Genomic DNA, 17,344 nt, shown 5'->3' with positions numbered 1-17,344 from the left:
TGATTTACAGATTTAACAAATATTAATTAAAGAGAGGCAATAAGCACGAATATTTCAATCACTCTGTAAAAATACCCAGTCTTACGTATTTTGACAACGATGGTCATTTTAGATTCTCTCAAACTACCCAGGACTTTACTCTAGAAAGAACACCATGAAGCACTGAACCACACAGGCCCTAATTCTTCTTCTCACGTTGCCAAAGTTGGTGTTTTTGATTCATTCTCAAGTGGCTCCCGACTTATATATTGTAGGCTTACAAATATTTAATTGAATTAAGTTGCAAGGCCATTGTAATGCTTAATTGAAGTTTTTAAAAAAAATTTATTTTAAACCGCGACAACCTTTCTTTGAATGTGAACATACAATTGTGCTAGGTTGAAATCCAACGAACTGTGAATGAAGACAGCCTAGTTTATAAAATCTTGCTCTATGTATGCGCTTGCTAAACTACCGGAACGTGTTCTCCACAAATTGCTCTCATGGTCAATACTAATAGTTAATCATGATCAAGGCGTGGACTATTTAATAAAATCATGCTTCCAAGTAGATCATGTCTCCATTGATTTTTATGACATATCCTAACACATGTGGGAATATATAGTAGGTTTATGAAGAAAGCTTTTCTCACTTCTTCAAGTTATGGACAACAAATTGACAACCGCATGCCTAATATATTAAGGATTAAGTCACATTAGATAATTTCTTTGATTAGCTACTAAACATGTAGGTTTTTAGTTGTGATCTAAAAAAGTGGAATAATGAAAGCTTTAATAAAAATATGAATAATGTAGCCACAGTGGATCGCCAAGGACATAAATCTGTAAAGTCCTTGTTTCTGTCTATCTGTAGATATTATCTGCATGAATTCGATATTACATATAATAATAATACATAGCTCTATGGCATCTGCATATCGAAGAACGCCCTCAATGTCACCTAAACAAAAAATGTCAACTTCACAACCGAAACATCACCATGAAAGAAGTAAAGTTGCAATCGATCGTCCTAAGTACAGAGAAGGGAATCGTGATCGGGCTGTCAAAGTACATTTTACTTAGTTAATTATCTTGTATAGTTTATCATCTTATGAAGTTAAAACATTTAATTTCTAAAGGGTGTTGATCTTAGGCTAGGCCTTATAGTTGGTACGCTCTCCTCCTCCGACCGCAAAGGTGCAGAGAGTCCCCCTTGCCTTGGCATATTTGGTACTAGGGCCTAGGCTACCACTATAAGGCCTACTACAGTATTTGTAGATGGGCCTCTGTATTGGTTTTAAACTTGGCAGAATGCAAGGTCGTAATAAGAAGAGAGATCCTGTTGTTTTTTGTACATGTGTGAATATGCTAATAAGTCTGATTGGTTTCAAACTCCTACTTTTCATTCACACCGCAAGGACTAAGGAGGCTATGTTTTTACTGTACAGCATAAAAGGAGCAGTTGTAGTCCTTTTTAATAATATTCTTGTTAAAAAGCTTCTTACTTATTTCATTGCTGAAATTTATATACAAATACAAGATCATTACAATACAAGTGGACAACCTCCTTATAAAAATGTCTTACAATCTGCAATAAAAAAAAATATTTTAAATATTTAAATGTAATGAAATGTACTCATGTTATTTCCATTTTATTGGACCGAATAAATTAAATCTGAATTTGGAATTCAACCAATCTAATATTTTCTGGTTCATTCTTCTTAATATTTTTCTCATTAAATTAACATATTTATTATTGTAGAAACTTATATTCAAATCCGAGATCATTACAATGCCAATGGAGTGCTCCCTTATAAAAATTTCTTATATTCTGCAATGAATTTAAACAATCTAGGAATTAAAAGACCTTATACGCATACTGACTACACTATTTTTTCTAAATACAGTATTGCTGTTTTTCAGCATAGCCCCTTGACCTGTGCTAGGCTAGGGAATTGAGTTCCAGTAATTATAACCAGAGTTTTTTGATATGCCAACTTTGCTTATGGCTTTAATACTTAGTACTGGTATTTCTAGCTTACTTGGCTTAAGTTACAGTATGTAAAATGAAAGAAGTTTGCTTTTTTTCAAACACTAATCATTCAGTAATCTTCAGCATCTATTAGACAGTAGACTGAGCCTAGACTACAGCCCAAGGAAAGGCAGATTAATAATTTACATATCTACTTGAATAGCATAAGGTGAGACCTTGGTTAGTGAACCCGCCACCTGCCAATAATGATTTCGAATAAAAATAAGACTCTATGTTTGGCCAGTTAGCACCCCCCCCCCCCATTTGAAGATCCCGGATATGCCACTAAATATGCTTTCAATGTTGATACTTCTTTTTCAGGTGTTTACTATTAACCAAGAGTCGGTGTATATTTTGATACATGGTGTACCAGATATAAATATCACCAGAGAACTATTGGAACTGTGTTCTCTGTATGGGTCAATTGATGAATATCGTATCCTTGATGACTACCCGACTGAGCCATTCACCAAAGTCTACTGGATAAAGTACCAAGAGCTACAAGCAGCAAGGTATGACTGTTCATTTCTGGCATAATGTTTAAATGGATCCGAAAACCTTTATAAATGCAATTAAAACACTGTATTCTTTATTCAATGAGAGACAGCGATTTGATAATTCGTAAGGACACAGCCTCTTGGAAGACCAATCCTTGTAAAAAGACTGAAATGAGTCACCATGAATAAATGAAACTGTTATTATCATTATAATGATAATGCTTCAATACAATAAAATTTTCATCAATTTAAAGTATGTAGATACTGTAGTATTTTCAAATATCAAAACATTTTTCTATCCATTATTAATTCAATAAAACATGCTGAGAATGTAAACATTCTGAGCTTGTCGTCATGTAATAAAAACTTATTTAAATTTAGACATTCTCATTGGTCAATAAAATATGTGCACAATCATGACATCCTAACTACTTTAACCTTGACTTTATAACATACCAGATTATACAGTATTTATGTTTTCAATCTAAGAATGATGACTTAAAATGATATTAATCACAAGTTTCTTGTAGAATGATAGATGAATCGACTGCTCTCTTGGGCTTATTTTTTATTAAGGTACTTCCTATCAAATTTGGTCAATATCCAATAAAAAATTGTAACTAGTGTAAATTTCCTTAATTTACTGTAAGTTGTGTAATGAAAAATAAATCATATTCACAAATATAGAACATGTTTTATTCCTACATAAATATGACCTATTTTTTTAAATTTCACTTTCTTTTAATCGTAGATTCGCAAAACGTAAAATTGATGATCGCTCGTTCTATGGTGGTATGCTTCATGTCTGCTATGCGCCAGAATATGAAACAGTTTCTGATACAAGGTTAAAATTAAAAGAACGAAGAAAAGCGGTTGCAAGAAGACTTCGTCAAATCGAAAAAGGTAGATTGGTTGACCTCGTGATTGTGAGAAAGAAAAACATTATTTGTGTATTAAATGTAAAATTTAATATCTTTATTTTACAGATAATTACACAGAAAAGGCAAATCAACTTAAGGACAAGATAAGTGCTGCTGCATGTAGTACGTCTTCAGACCCAGAACATAGTGAGAAAAATAACACTGTAGAATATGAAGTGAACTCTGATGGCAAATTTAGTATAGAATCAAAACAAAATGTTGAAGGCTCTGGTTTTCCAGCTTTGCCGGATCCACCCAGACAGTTGCCATTTGAAAAGTGGAAACATAGTTCTGGTTCGGATGATTCTATCCCTAAAGTACCAAGTGCACATTCCACACTACCTCATAACTTTAATCCCTACCCTGTTGGATACAGGCCTCCTTGTCCGCCTCAAAAGCGCATTCAAGGGCCTAGGCTTCCAGAACAGAATCAATCCATGTCCTGGCAGTATGAACAATCAAAGCATATGAGGCCAGACTTGCATCTTCAATCTATTGGCAATGCTGGTGTGCACAGTCAAGCCCTAAGGTTGAACACATCTGATGTTACAAGACAAAACAGTAAATTAAGGACGGAAAGTCTTGTACCTAGACAAGTGCAAGAATCGAGGAAACGTACATCAGCCCAAGCCAATTTATCTAACACCCCAAATGAACAAGGAAAAAGACTTCATTCGGAGCAGGCGACAGCACCAACGAGGACGGGAATCACTTTTTATAGGCAGAACAAGACAGTTGCAGACAGACGGCCATCGTTGTCAAGTGAGTTGTCGGATAAAAGCAGCTCTTTTGATAAAACAGTTACAAGTATCAGAAATAAAATGAAAATGGTAAGATTTCACATTCAATGGATTGTGTCGTAGACAGTCACAGGGCTACAATGCCCACCAGGGTTTGGCAAATCAAACCAGATGCTCTAATGATGTTGTCTCTTGCACAGTGACTTTCAATTTTGCAATGGATTCGGAATGTTTTTTTTTATCTAATTTACTTGTAATATTTTTAATTGCTCATTATCTAATGCTGATTTTCTCATTTATCTTAACAAAATGAAATTTGTTTCTCGTGGTTATTGTATATATATTTTTCCAACAAAAGTTGCCTAATTGCTGCACCACTTGCTTCCCATCAAACCCCCATGTACTCTTAGTGCTACAAGGGGGTTTTAAGCCCCCCTCCCACTGTATGTACTAATACTGTGTAACATACAGTATATATTTTTTTTTTACTATCACAGGTTTCTCAAGCACCACACATTGAATCTCCGGCATCAACATCATCTGATTCAGAGAGAATACGCATTTGACACAGAATCATCAGTACATTATTTAATATAATAATGGAATAGTCAGCTACTAAAAAAACATTGTATTCAACTTTTTAAAAGAACACTAATTAATTAAATGTTAGGTAAATTATTTGCAAATGCATTTTGGGTAATCAAATCAAGTTATTGCATTTAGATTTAGAACCCGAGCTGTCTCTCATCCAGCAAGGTATTTTAGCATTAAAATCCTGAAAATCGTGTAATCTCACTGGCGGTTATTCACTTAACGACATTCTTTTAATGGCAAAGGTGGAAATGTTAGATAAAACTATTTGATTTTCTTCATTTTTTGTTGACCATCTGATCTACACATGATTAGTTTATTGAACTACTTCCAAGACAAACATTTTTTTTTTATACAGTATTGGTATTCACCATTGTCATGATATACTGAAATGAAAATTTCTTGCCTAATCATTGAAACCAGACACTTAAAATAATAAAAATTGATGATTTTACAGTAATACACTATCAAATATGTGAAAATGTTGTGTCCATATATGGGCATGATGTTATATTACATTCTTTCACATACAATTTGATAGTAACTCCCAAAATAATTTTTGGAAGGGAGTGCATCCCCACGCACCCCCTAGTTACACCACTGCATGTCACTTATTTTTACCAATATTCTGGACAGGGCCTTGGACCATTTGATGTCAAATACAGATATTCATATCTTCCACAGAAACAAATCAAAGAAAATAAATGAGTTGCAAAAATAAGGAATGTTTTTATATAATATCCAAAATAAAGGCATGCAAATGGTTTTCAAGACTAGATTTATGAACATATAAAACACAGAAAGTTTTTATATATATATTTAACAAAAATTGAGATTGCATATTGTTCCTATATGTATTTTGTCAAATACTTTTATCCTATGAAGAGCACCATGAAATGAAATTGGAGAGCAATGAGGTGGAGAAACACAATAGAAGTTAAAATACAATAAAGTACTGTCTTGCCTTGAATAACTTGTATTAGTTACTGTCTGAGTTGAGTAAATAAACATTAAAATTTGAATTGTATGCAGGTCTTCAGCCGCTTTGGTCTCCCATTAAAATTATTGTTGCAATAATTAAGACATTTGTTAATTTGGGATCACAGAAAAGTGGTCTTTATTTAGATGGAGACTGTATTAAGTACAACATTAGCTTTCAATTATTGGTTAAAATAAGAAATTACTTTCCTTCCTAATTAAACAGAAGTACATAGACCCTTTACGTCAGTGGTCCGCAGCTGGTCTGCTAGACTTTTTATAAGACTGATTTTTCATGATTCCGTAGTTTTCCTCATCTTGCAACAGTGTAATAAACGTCTTACTGCTAAGGTGTCATATAAAGAAATAGCTTTTGTGGATAATCTTATCCTGGATTGGATTGGATTTATTCGGTGTAAAAACACAAAGGATAGCCTATGAAAGTCTAGAAGAAAACTTATTTCCAGTGGGTCCTTCTGGTGGTGATTGGGCAGTACACCAGAAGACAGTACAGTACTGTGTTCTTTAACATGCACATGGGCCATAAATTCACACGGGACCAACGGCTTAAACGTCTCATCTGAAAGACGGTGCGCTATTGTAACTTGTATTTCAGCCCTCCAGCTGAAACACAAGGAGAGGCAGCAATGGGAATTGAACCGGGGACCTAGAGATCTCCACAGTTCAGCGCACACAAAGTGACTACCACCAGATTAGCCGACTGAGCTAAGCTGCTCTAACTATTGGTGAAATATCGATTGGTGGTAGAAAAAGTCTTCTCAGATAAGGATGTAAACCATAGGCCCAGTATGCACTTGAAACAACCTAGTACAGTACATTATTCCAGAGAGATAGGTAGGATATGCTGGTGTACAGGTTCAGATGGCCCCCGTAATTGCTGGTACCGGTTTTTAAGCTAATAGTCCACACTTAGGCTATGTTCTCACACGGCTGCTAACGGTTAGCAGGAGTGCGTCCATACGAGAAAATTTCCGATCCCAATACCAAAAATATGATCGAATCACTGGCCAATAAGAAACTGGAAATTGTAAATGCGTACATATGATTGGTTGATGATAAAACGCGCTCAACTTGATAACCGATAGCGCTTGCTAACTGTTAGCAGTATCCGGATACCGCTAATGGTTAGTGCTAACTGATCAGGCGTTATTTGATAGAAACCAGGGGTATATAAAAAGTAATGGCTCCAGAATAGAGTCGAGGTCACAAAATAAAAATCACTGGGGTCACATGAAAATTTTTTATGGCTTATTATTGCCCAAATTGTGCCTTTAGAACACAATAGTAGGAACTGGCATTCAAAATAACATTATTTGGATAACAAAAATTATTATTTTTGGTCCGATGGGGGTCCAGACCTGTCCTCCCTGACCCATGGTGGTGCCACAAATGTATATAAATATACACTATTATCATTTTCCAACATTTTACCAGAGACAGTATATCTAAAAAATTATGCCAATCTTAATTTGACAAAACTTTCATTGTTTTCAAACTGGGCTATTTATAAACATAGTTCCAGCAGAATTATAAAGGTCTATCAACAATAGGGCTAAGCCCTTGATAAACACATACTACTGTAATTGTTTCTGGTCTGAAAGTATACATCACAACAATGTTTGCCAATACGATTCCATGGAGTATGCAACACATCAAAGTGTGCACAACAAATCGTTTTTGATGACAATCCGTTTGGTATGCCATTGATATTCGTATGTCGTTAAACGCTCCCAGGGGGCTAAGGTGGGATCGACAGTAGTACGATGCAGTTGTGCCCTGCTTTTTGTATGTGATATACAGTAAACATGTCTTTAACATCCGCTGGAGGTGTTGCGAGTTTTTGTTTTTTTATACAACCCCGAGTGACATATTAATTAGAGGTGATTCCATTGCATTTTCACAGGTAAATTCATTGCAGTACAAGCCCAACCTGAAAAAAAAAACAAAAAAAAAAAACAATTCTGTAATGGAGACATTGCGCATTTTAATGAAGTGATAAAAATATCAAACAATAAAAATCCTGTGAAAGTGCATACGCATTTTAGAAAAATAATTTATCTCAGTAATAAATAAAATAAGAGATATTTGATTTTAACATTGTTTGCATTATAAACATTTTCAATTATTATTTTTAATTTAATCATCTATAATTTAAGAATGGGAACAAGTATATCAAATTACCTTGTGAAGCACCACACCCATATTATGAGACTTGAGAAGTGGAGTTGTCTACCACATGTTATATATTATTGTAATAAAAAATTTGCAATTGGCTTACCTGCTGGGGTCTCATTTCCGGACATATCCAATTGTATAGATAATACTGAAGGTTACCATCTCCAATGCCAAACTTCAGCTCTTCAAGAAAATCTCTATTATCCATCAAATCCAGGGCATTAAAGACATCAAATCCTTGCTACAGTATATAAAGAACCAACAATATTCATTGATCTTTTCTTGTATATTATCTGTATATTGATTATTTACTTTATTGGTGTAAATTGATTATTTACTTTATTGGTGTAAAGTGCGTTACTGTGATTTTTATTAACTTTAATGTGACCATAGGCCCTACTTCTATTTTAATTAAATTGTGGTTTTCATCCAGTGTATAAGAGACAGTCATTTTACTGATAATGATTATTTCAAAAATACATACATTAAACCAAAAAGTGATCTTACTTTTTGGCTGTCTCTTATACACATCTAGATGTGTATAAGAGACAGTATATATTCTTTTTATTTATGTTTCAAGCGAGAAAGTAAAAATTCAACGAACATTTTTTGCAAGAATCATAGCATCCTGCATAAGCTGCATCATAGGTACCGTTGTACTGACATTGTAGAATGAGTATGCCGCCTTTAGTATATCATGCACTGTATGATGCATAATAGATGAGGATAAAGTGTAGTAACTTATAAAATCTGTGACCTGTTTTTTGTCCTGTGGGGGAAATAAAGAGAAAATTGAAGTAATGTTAGGCGTAACACCAGTATGAGCACTGGGTTTTAGGTAAAGGGTGAAGTAAATTAGTTTGCTAAGATCACCTTCCTGGTTAAGTATACCTACCATGTACTGCAAAATATCACCAACATTTCGTCGAAAAATGACTTAATCTTGAGAAGAAGCCCATCTCGAATTGAAGCCCCTCTTTAGTTTGCAAAATTAGCCTCAAAAAGCAGCCCATGGGCTTCTTTTCAAGATAGTACAGTACTTACACTGTATATTAATTTAAAGAAAAAACTAAATAAATTAAAAACACTTGATTTATATAGTACTTTAGGTGATTTAATGTTCGTTAATATAATCTATGATACAGAAAGATGTTACAGTGGCCTTATTTTTTGTTTTATAGTACAAATTCCCAAAATTTTACAGCATTCATTTTGAAAAGAAGGCCCCCCCCCCTTCTTTACTATGCAAAATTAGCCTCGAAAAGAAGCCCATCCAAAGTTCGCAAAAAAAAAAAGAGCCCATTGCTTCAATTTGAGGTTTTACAGTAATTAGTCTAGGCCTCTGCATATATACATAGGTCCCAGTGACTGAGAAAGTAAACATTAAATGTCAGTGAAAAGACTTACCCCTTCAACAACATAAGTGTTTATAATTCCTTCTCGAGGAGTGAACCAATGCTGAAATTCTTCCTAAAAATAGACAAATAAGGCTGTCATCATATCTACATTTTATCAAATTCCACATGAAAAAAACTTTCTGAATAATCCATAAAACCACAGGTGGGCAAAGAGCGGCCTGCAGGCCACATGTGGCCCAATGGTGATAATTTTGCGGCCCATAAAAATAAAATAAATATCCAATGAGTGCCGCCTGTCAACCATCTTTGGCTAGAAAGCTCCATGTTTTTTATGGCCCGATACCAATCAGTTGTTAAAAGTAATATTAGAACTGAGCACAAAGTGGTATAAAAACAGTTTTTTGAAAGCACACTGCAAATCAAGTTTGGGTGCAGCCCTCAGTGTTACATGGAAAGTTCACTTTGACCCTCCAACCCATTTTTATAGCCACCCCTGATTAAAACAGTTATAATAAATTTTCTACAAAATTATTATTTGTGAAAAAAAAACCATAATAAACATAGTATGTTAAAATAGATTATAAAATTGGTAAACTCATAGCTGTAAGGTATATTGTCTGAGGTAAAATCTGAAATCTGACTGCTCACTTGAATTAATCAAATATTATTTAGTTTCAACGCAACAAAGACCAAAAGAATTCAGCACTTGCAGTTTTACAGACAATGCAGGGGACCCAAGTTTGAAGAAGTCGCGTCCCGGAGATTTGGTTAATTGAGTTTTCTTAACACACCTAAATGTATTTTGCTGTGCATGGCGATACTAATCGGCATTGTTTGCTATGAAACATTCAATAATAAATTAGTATACACATTATTACTATTATAATTATTATTTTATCACTTGTATGGTGCCTTTTCTTTGCAGATACACAAGTGCTTCTTTTTCCAGGTCATTGAGTACACATACTTTAAGTGTGGCTGCTGGTAAACAGCGCAGGAGTAGGCAGCCCTACTAGGTACCAATTTACAATCCTGGGTGGAGAGAAGCAATGCAGTGCCTTGCTCAAAAACACAAGCAAAATGTACAGCGAGGGATTGAAACCCCGACCTCGAGGTTGGGAAACCAAACCATTCCCGCTGCGCCAAACCGCTATGAATATGAATATGTGATATATGGGTTATTTTCCAGGCGATTCTTGCTTGCTTCGCAATAAATAGAAACTGTAAAAGTTCCGTAAAACACAAGGGCTGGCGAGCTGCTTCACACGAACACATCCGTCTATTGGAAAACAGCATTTACTCAATATGAAGTAAGCTTTTAAAATACTAAATTTTACACTTCAAGCTTAAATTAACTCAACACGAGCATTATTTCCTTAAGATTATTAAATACCTCAGTGAAGGAAGGGTAAAGATCAAACTTTTTCATATAATCCGTGAAGACTTTGAGACAATCAGCCGCATCTTTTGGTTCGTAAACCCTCAGACCAGGCGTCTTCGTTTGCTGCAATGAAAACACCCAAGAAATACAATTCAGCAATGAAAAATTTTTTAATTTCAATGAAAATGCTTTTTGAATTCCTAAATTGTTAAAGTTTTCACACCCAGGACTCCCCACACCCCTTTCAGTGCTTTTGGGCAGACTCGGTGAAACGCACAATGCATCCTGCACACTATACCCCAACAGTGGTTGTCTGAAAAAGCCAAAAAACCTAAAATGTGAAAAAAAAATCAATTTCTCCTTTCTACAATTTCTTCCAGGGGCACAGTACTTCTGAACACTGGCCACACACTGCATCTTATGTTCTTGGATAGTAATACTAACACTTGATAGTGTAAAAAAACTGTGTACATTCTATTAAATTTTCTTTGACAAAAAAAACTGTTGTATGCCCTGAGGCATGTCGTGGCGAAATGGTTAAGTTGTCGCACAGTCCAGCATTGAGTAAATGAGCTATAAAATATGGGAGCTCAAAAAATTGCCTAAAAATCCAAATTTGTTTTTCACTATAGATCAACAGTTTATTAAATGTCTTATTAATCATGTCCCAAAGTATTAGTTCTGGAAGTGGTCAACAAATTGTTTATTTAACGTTATTTTTATATTTTATTCTATTAAACAATGTATGCACAAATAACTTTGAAAGGCAATTACTCAAAATCATGTTTATCTTGACTCTAATAGTACTGTACTTTCACTTTCCAATAACTTAGGCTTGAAATGTCCAATTTGAATAAATGACCCCCTCATTTTAAAGATCACATACTCAGGTATCCGAAAATAACAATAACTTTAATTTCAATTTTTGCTACAACTTTGCCATTTTGCCACAACATGCCTCGTAAAGCCATAATGTGCCTATATATGACACATCATGCCTGTAATTAGGCAGGTCAGTCTGGAGAGGTCAAGGTAGGCAATAGCAGTATATTCATAAAATTACAGGATCGAACTACATTTCATTATGAGGATTTACAGGACTTGAATCTAGAATCTTGAATGGCTAGGCAAGCATCGTAGCCACCTAAGCACCACATATAAATATAAGCACTAATTCTTACATTTGGAAGTTTGTAGAGCTTAATGGTTCGAGACATTGTCATGTTACGGCCGATGTGTGAGAATTTCACATCTACTAACTTCTTCGGATTCAGTGATCGATGCCAATACCTACAACCAGGATGAAAAATTGAAAAATTTAATGATTGAGAAAAAAATCTGTTATTTAAAGTAAGATCACTTTTTGGTTTAATGTATGTATTTTTGAAATAATCATTATCAGTAAAATGAGGTATTAATATTTTAATGGTTTACCTTAATGGGAATAAAATTCAAAATAAAAATCTATCGTACTCTTCATACATCCAACCATAAGTATTTATGCAAATGGATAAGATTTAAAAGAAAACAAAAACATGCTTGGAGAGGGCAGGATAAAAAAGAACAACAAAATTAACACAAAAAAATACAGTTGATACAGAGGTAGAAATAAGTACAAGGCATAATGAAATGATTAAAAAAAATATATGTAAACATTATGTTTTCGCAGACTATTCAATCATTTAATTAATCATTGTGATTGTAGTAAAAAAAATTAGAATTACATGTTTGCAATACAGAACAGGAAGGACACATGTAATCAGTTGTATGATAATTTCCTTTCATACGGTGACACCCTGGGTCAAAGGTTGTCAACAGACATGATTCCATGTAGAACACAACGTGCCATAGACAATCAGAAGACAGTAGTACGCACATGTGTGCCCGGCCTCAGGCTTTATTTTCCTAAAATCCAAGATAAGTTCTTGGAAAAATTAGTTTTAAAACTGTTACCTACCTGCATGTAGCAACTGGTTTAGGAAGTACGATACCAGCTGTAAAGACTGCCTGAAATATGTTCTCAACGTTGACCCTCCTTGTGATCTCACGAATCAGCACCGGCGCTACCCGCTTATTGCGCAACTTTTTATGCACGCACAGGAAATTGATCTCTACCATAGTTTTATGGCTAAAGATTAATGGAAAAGTAAAGTCATGGATTTTTAACATTTAATATAAAATTTGTCTCAACTGGGACTCAGACACAGGTCCTTTGCTTTATATATGTATGTATGATGATGCCTCAACAAATTGGACCGCTTAAAACTTCATTTGGAATTAGGGCGTTATTGGAGGCAACAGATTTAACTCTATTTGTATATGCAGTGGCGCATCCAGAAATTTGAAACAGAGGGAGCCCAGGTTGGCGGGGAAGGGGGTATGGGTGAGGAACTTTTACAGATAAAAGGTTCTATACCACGTCAGCCACCACCAAATTTGGGGCAAAGGTAAGAAAATTTACGATTATGGCACCTTTAGATGGCCGGAAATAGCATTCTCAAGATTTAAATTTGAATATAATTTTCTCTCCCCACCCCCCACTTCTATTTTTTAAGCACTTCTGACAAATTTAGGGGCCTTCAGTAGACCTAGCAATTCAAGATATCTTCTAATAAAATTTTAATGTGTTTAATAACTTGTGTGTGCATGTGAAGTGAATAACTGAGTGTTTATAACCTTTAACTTATAATGTAATATAAATAGATACTTACACATCATAAATATGAATATTAGCTGGCACAGCACTAATGAAACCAACAAGTTTGTTATTTCCAGTAACACGCACTGCACAGTGCCACTTAGACAGCCAGCCTGGGGGAGTGAGCGCCCTGTGTAAGAATGCAGGAAACAAAGAAAAAAGTACAGCATAAAAGTAACAAGGTTTAATTAATTGTGTTAATTCTTTTGACAATGTTTTGTGTCAGGAAATTGAATAGGAGTGATGTTTTGAACTACCTGATGTGTTATCCTACTGCATACCCATTACTAGCTCAAATGCTTAGGTATTCAATACGATAACATGTCTAGTAGGGCAAAACATCACTCCTAAATGTGTTCCTAAAAATTTAAACAGTTTTAAGACAAAAATTTCATTTTAATTATCACTATAATCATCATCGTTTTTGTCATTGCTGCCGGGATAATCATTATTGCTGAGGTCATTGAATAGAATGCTGATAACTTTCAGTAAACATGATTGAACTAATTAATTTACAGACAACCTACCATAAAAGAAACTCTTTAGAGTAATCGAATCGAAACATATTGTCATCATCCTCAACATAGTTGTTTGCCAGAAGGGTATAAAGTTCTTCAAGCTGAAAAATATAATGTAAACCAAATTTATATATGTATATAAATATGTTATTATAAAATATGTCTGGTCAAAGTGATTACTCGCGGTGGGTATACATAATTTTATCTGGTCTATTTTGAAACAGCACCACCAACGCCTCGTAACTTTTTGCTGGGGGACATCAAGCAGCTTAGCACTGAGCAAATTTTGTTTTTCCAGACACATATCTTCTTTTTGAGTACTGCGACAACCAAAAGCACTGCAGGTTTTATGCTCCCCTATTTTCTTTTTCATTTGTTTTCAAAGACTAGCCTAGGCCTCTACAACAGGCGTGGGCATAAAAATCGGTTAAAGGGCCAACATCAATTTTTGATATAACACCAAGGGCAACACCCACACACTGATGTTTACAGTGAGCTTCCAAAAACCTCCAAGCACTGCTTTTACACCAATTTATTCACAGTGTTAATGTTACTCTTTACATATGATTGGTGTCGGGCTGTAAAAAACAAGATGTTTTCTAGCCAATGTTGCTTGGCGGGTCACACACTTAAGGTTTTTAATTTGTTCTTGTGGGCCGCAAAATAATAGCTGTCTGGCCACACCTTTCCTACCTGTGCTCTAAAAGAAGGTTGTGCAGCAGTCACATAGCACAGATAAACACTCGTAACTATGTAGACTGAAATGCCTAGGCTTCTGGATGTAACCCAGTGGTAGTTGCCAGGTTTTCGGAAATTTTCGTTTAGAATTTAGCAAAAATGGTGTATAGGATGTACATAGAGTAGGGGTAAAGTTGCCCATAATAACTGGAAAAATTTTAGACAATAAATGTCTAAAAATTTCCAGCTACAGTATTATGATGTTCTACAATATACTTAAAATATGTTGATGGTCCAATGAGGAGCTTGGCCTGTTTATTGACACAATCATCAGGACAGGTTTGTCTATCTGTCTTTATATGAAAGGCAGCTAACAACAATAATAATAAATGTGGATCAAAAACTCTGAGCCTTAAGCTGTATTCACACAGAAGCCAAATTTGATTTGTACGGTTAACGAAATGAAAAAAGAATATTGAATCAATGGTAAAGAATAGAGGCGCTTACTAAGACGCGCATCGAAAACGTTCTACAAACCGAATTCGGATTTGGTGTGAATCTACCTTTGTGGTTGAGGATCAGTATGTCCATATGAAGCAAGAAATGAACTTGCAGTGTTAAGAGCACTGCACAGTGATTTGAGTCATTCAGTATGCAGCAAAATTTAACTTTACCTGTGCTGGATCTTCGATGTCTAAGGTGTCCCACCTGAAGCTAGGTGGTAGTGAGTACGAATCCTGACGTACAACATCTTTAGCAGGCTCAATTGCTTTGTTTACTGAAGACTCCACGGCTTGATCTAGAAAACAAGAGTTGATTTGATTATGAATATTAAAAACACAGAGTTTCTTACATAACTAGATTGCGAAAAGAATGAAGAAGGTGCATGGTGGCGGGGCCACTTGAGCTTGGCGCCGGGAGTTGACTGTTCTATTATTTTTCGAGGGGTGATCTCATGTGTGAGAAAGAATAGGCAATTTGTGGGTTTATCCAGGTAAGTATTCACAAAGTAGACTACAACACAACCTAGAGTGTGTCACAGTCTGGATGATTTTCGCAGAGACGTGAATGAAAATATATCGTCAAAATAAGTTGTGATGAGATTACCAGTATGAAATTTTAAAAAATCAAATTTATTTATTAAGCCAGATAGAAAGATGAAATTCTTGCAACAAAAAAAATCATTCGTAATAAAAATCAATTAGTCGACGGGAGAATATACTTACCAAATTTAGGAACAGGTTGCGAGTCCCAGAAATCAAAGTTCTTTTTTTTAGCTGCTTCAATTGACTTAACGGATGATGACGACCTGTTCAACAATTCCATCTGATTAGATAATTCTTGAATTTTCTTCATTGAAATTGAGCTGGCCGCCTTTGGGGGAAAAAAATGCACCAAAAGTCATAGTGTTTCTAAAAATTGAACAACAAAATGAAGATACTGACCATTATAAATATTTTGTACTTCATCAGATTTTGGTGCAATTAGTAACCAAATTTTGTCACAACAGTAATTGTAAAGGTAGGTCATTATCATACTGTGTTGTATTTATTATTCTGTTCTTGGGTAGAGGGAGACAGACATCGATAAAGTGTCTTGCCTAAGAGACATGATGTCATCATGACCATATTTATATATGTCACAAGCTTTTCTTGTCTTATAAAAGTCTGGAACTGGGCTTTAGATCCACATTTAAAGTGTTACTGCCTATTGCATAATTCACTCTAGGTCATTTCCTTTCATATTAGCAGGCAAACATGCTCTTTTTTTCACTTGCTATCTTTCTGGAATCAAAATGATGCTAAATCAAATCAAAGAAAATTTAATCCATTTAAAACATAATATTATTACAGAACATAAATTGGGAACTTGATGCTGAAATATCTCTTTAAATTGAGACCCTTAATGATAAATTTACGTATGTGGCAAAGTCAAACCAAACCAGTCACTGGTCGCAAAAATCAATTTTTAGTTATTAGTACAAGGTGAAAGAGTAAAACAAGAGCAATAAAACGTAAAAGAATCATTTTAATCTGAAGATTCATTATGAGGTTACAGGAGTTTAATCATACAGCTGTTTAAAGAACAATATTTGAGAAATCAGCCTTCAAAGTTTATGATTTCAGGCATTTCTCAGACAGAAACCGTCACCAAATCGTTAAAAATTGTTGTTTGTACATTGAAAATGGGGAAAATAACAGTATACCATGATATATAGATATATAAAGGTTAGTTTAATGAAATAAAATAGATTTCAAAAATTTTGACATTCCAGTATATTTTGGCCATTATCTCTGAAACAGGATTTGCGACGAGTGACTGGTTTGGCTTGTCTTTGCCACATATGATTATACTGTTAATAATAAGTGAAGTTGAAATAATACATTTACATAAGAATATACTGTAAAAATAATAATAATAATTATAATAATAATAATGACTGAACATTCCTTACAATGATTAAATTGAAGTCGCTGCAAACTAGAACTCATTCAAACATTTACAAGTAAATCTTTTACAGTAATTTGTAAGAAGGCATATTAACCCTTTCACTGCGTGTACCCGGTAATACCGGGTATAAACACATATTGTTGAATTGCGCGTACCCAGTACTACCGGGTATGTAGAAAAAATATTGTTAAAAATCAGGAAGAGGTTCTGCGCCCTCTATAGTTTTTTTCTATGAACTATAATTAACCTTTTATCGGAAAAAAGTGTTTTCGAGTGGTTAGGCGCAAAATGGCGGGTGCACGGCCTCAAAACAGATGGTACAATATCG

At 34.7% G+C, this 17,344-nt stretch overlaps 2 protein-coding genes across 2 annotated transcripts in view; one reads left to right on the top strand and one right to left on the bottom strand.

Annotated features, from left to right (window-relative positions):
• Positions 1–887: 887 nt before the first annotated feature.
• Positions 888–5,839, top strand: LOC117112714. Its single transcript, XM_033255855.1, has 5 exons — positions 888–1,046; positions 2,332–2,522; positions 3,259–3,410; positions 3,494–4,257; positions 4,665–5,839. The coding sequence occupies exons 1-5, from the start codon at positions 903–905 to the stop codon at positions 4,731–4,733; spliced, it is 1,320 nt and encodes a 439-aa protein (XP_033111746.1). The 5' UTR covers positions 888–902; the 3' UTR covers positions 4,734–5,839.
• Positions 5,840–7,600: 1,761 nt separating this feature from the next.
• LOC117112716 (glycylpeptide N-tetradecanoyltransferase 2-like) overlaps positions 7,601–17,344 on the bottom strand; it is a 13,311-nt gene continuing 3,567 nt past the window's right edge. Inside the window, exons 3-13 of the mRNA XM_033255856.1 lie at positions 15,792–15,939; positions 15,240–15,364; positions 13,897–13,988; positions 13,383–13,499; positions 12,629–12,799; positions 11,853–11,961; positions 10,684–10,794; positions 9,340–9,402; positions 8,537–8,701; positions 8,036–8,173; positions 7,601–7,687 (exon numbers count right to left, since the gene is read on the bottom strand). Of these exons, the coding sequence (XP_033111747.1) occupies positions 7,667–7,687; positions 8,036–8,173; positions 8,537–8,701; positions 9,340–9,402; positions 10,684–10,794; positions 11,853–11,961; positions 12,629–12,799; positions 13,383–13,499; positions 13,897–13,988; positions 15,240–15,364; positions 15,792–15,939 (1,260 nt within the window). The 3' untranslated portion in view covers positions 7,601–7,666. The remainder of the gene's footprint in view (positions 7,688–8,035; positions 8,174–8,536; positions 8,702–9,339; positions 9,403–10,683; positions 10,795–11,852; positions 11,962–12,628; positions 12,800–13,382; positions 13,500–13,896; positions 13,989–15,239; positions 15,365–15,791; positions 15,940–17,344) is intronic.

Source organism: Anneissia japonica, unplaced genomic scaffold (genome assembly GCF_011630105.1).
Source record: "Anneissia japonica isolate Jap-2015-1 unplaced genomic scaffold, ASM1163010v1 scaffold432_len584295_cov189, whole genome shotgun sequence".
NCBI classification, from domain to species: Eukaryota; Metazoa; Echinodermata; class Crinoidea; order Comatulida; family Comatulidae; genus Anneissia; species Anneissia japonica.
The sequence above is the reverse complement of the archived record's forward strand: the minus strand, read 5'-3'. Positions and strand labels throughout refer to the sequence as shown.

Coding starts and splice junctions, on each gene's coding strand:
- LOC117112714 (XM_033255855.1), top strand. CDS start 903: ATGGCATCTGCATATCGAAGAACGCCCTCAATGTCACCTAAACAAAAA. Junction 1,047..2,331: donor ATCGTGATCGGGCTGTCAAA/GTACATTTTACT, acceptor CTTCTTTTTCAG/GTGTTTACTATTAACCAAGA. Junction 4,258..4,664: donor TCAGAAATAAAATGAAAATG/GTAAGATTTCAC, acceptor TTACTATCACAG/GTTTCTCAAGCACCACACAT.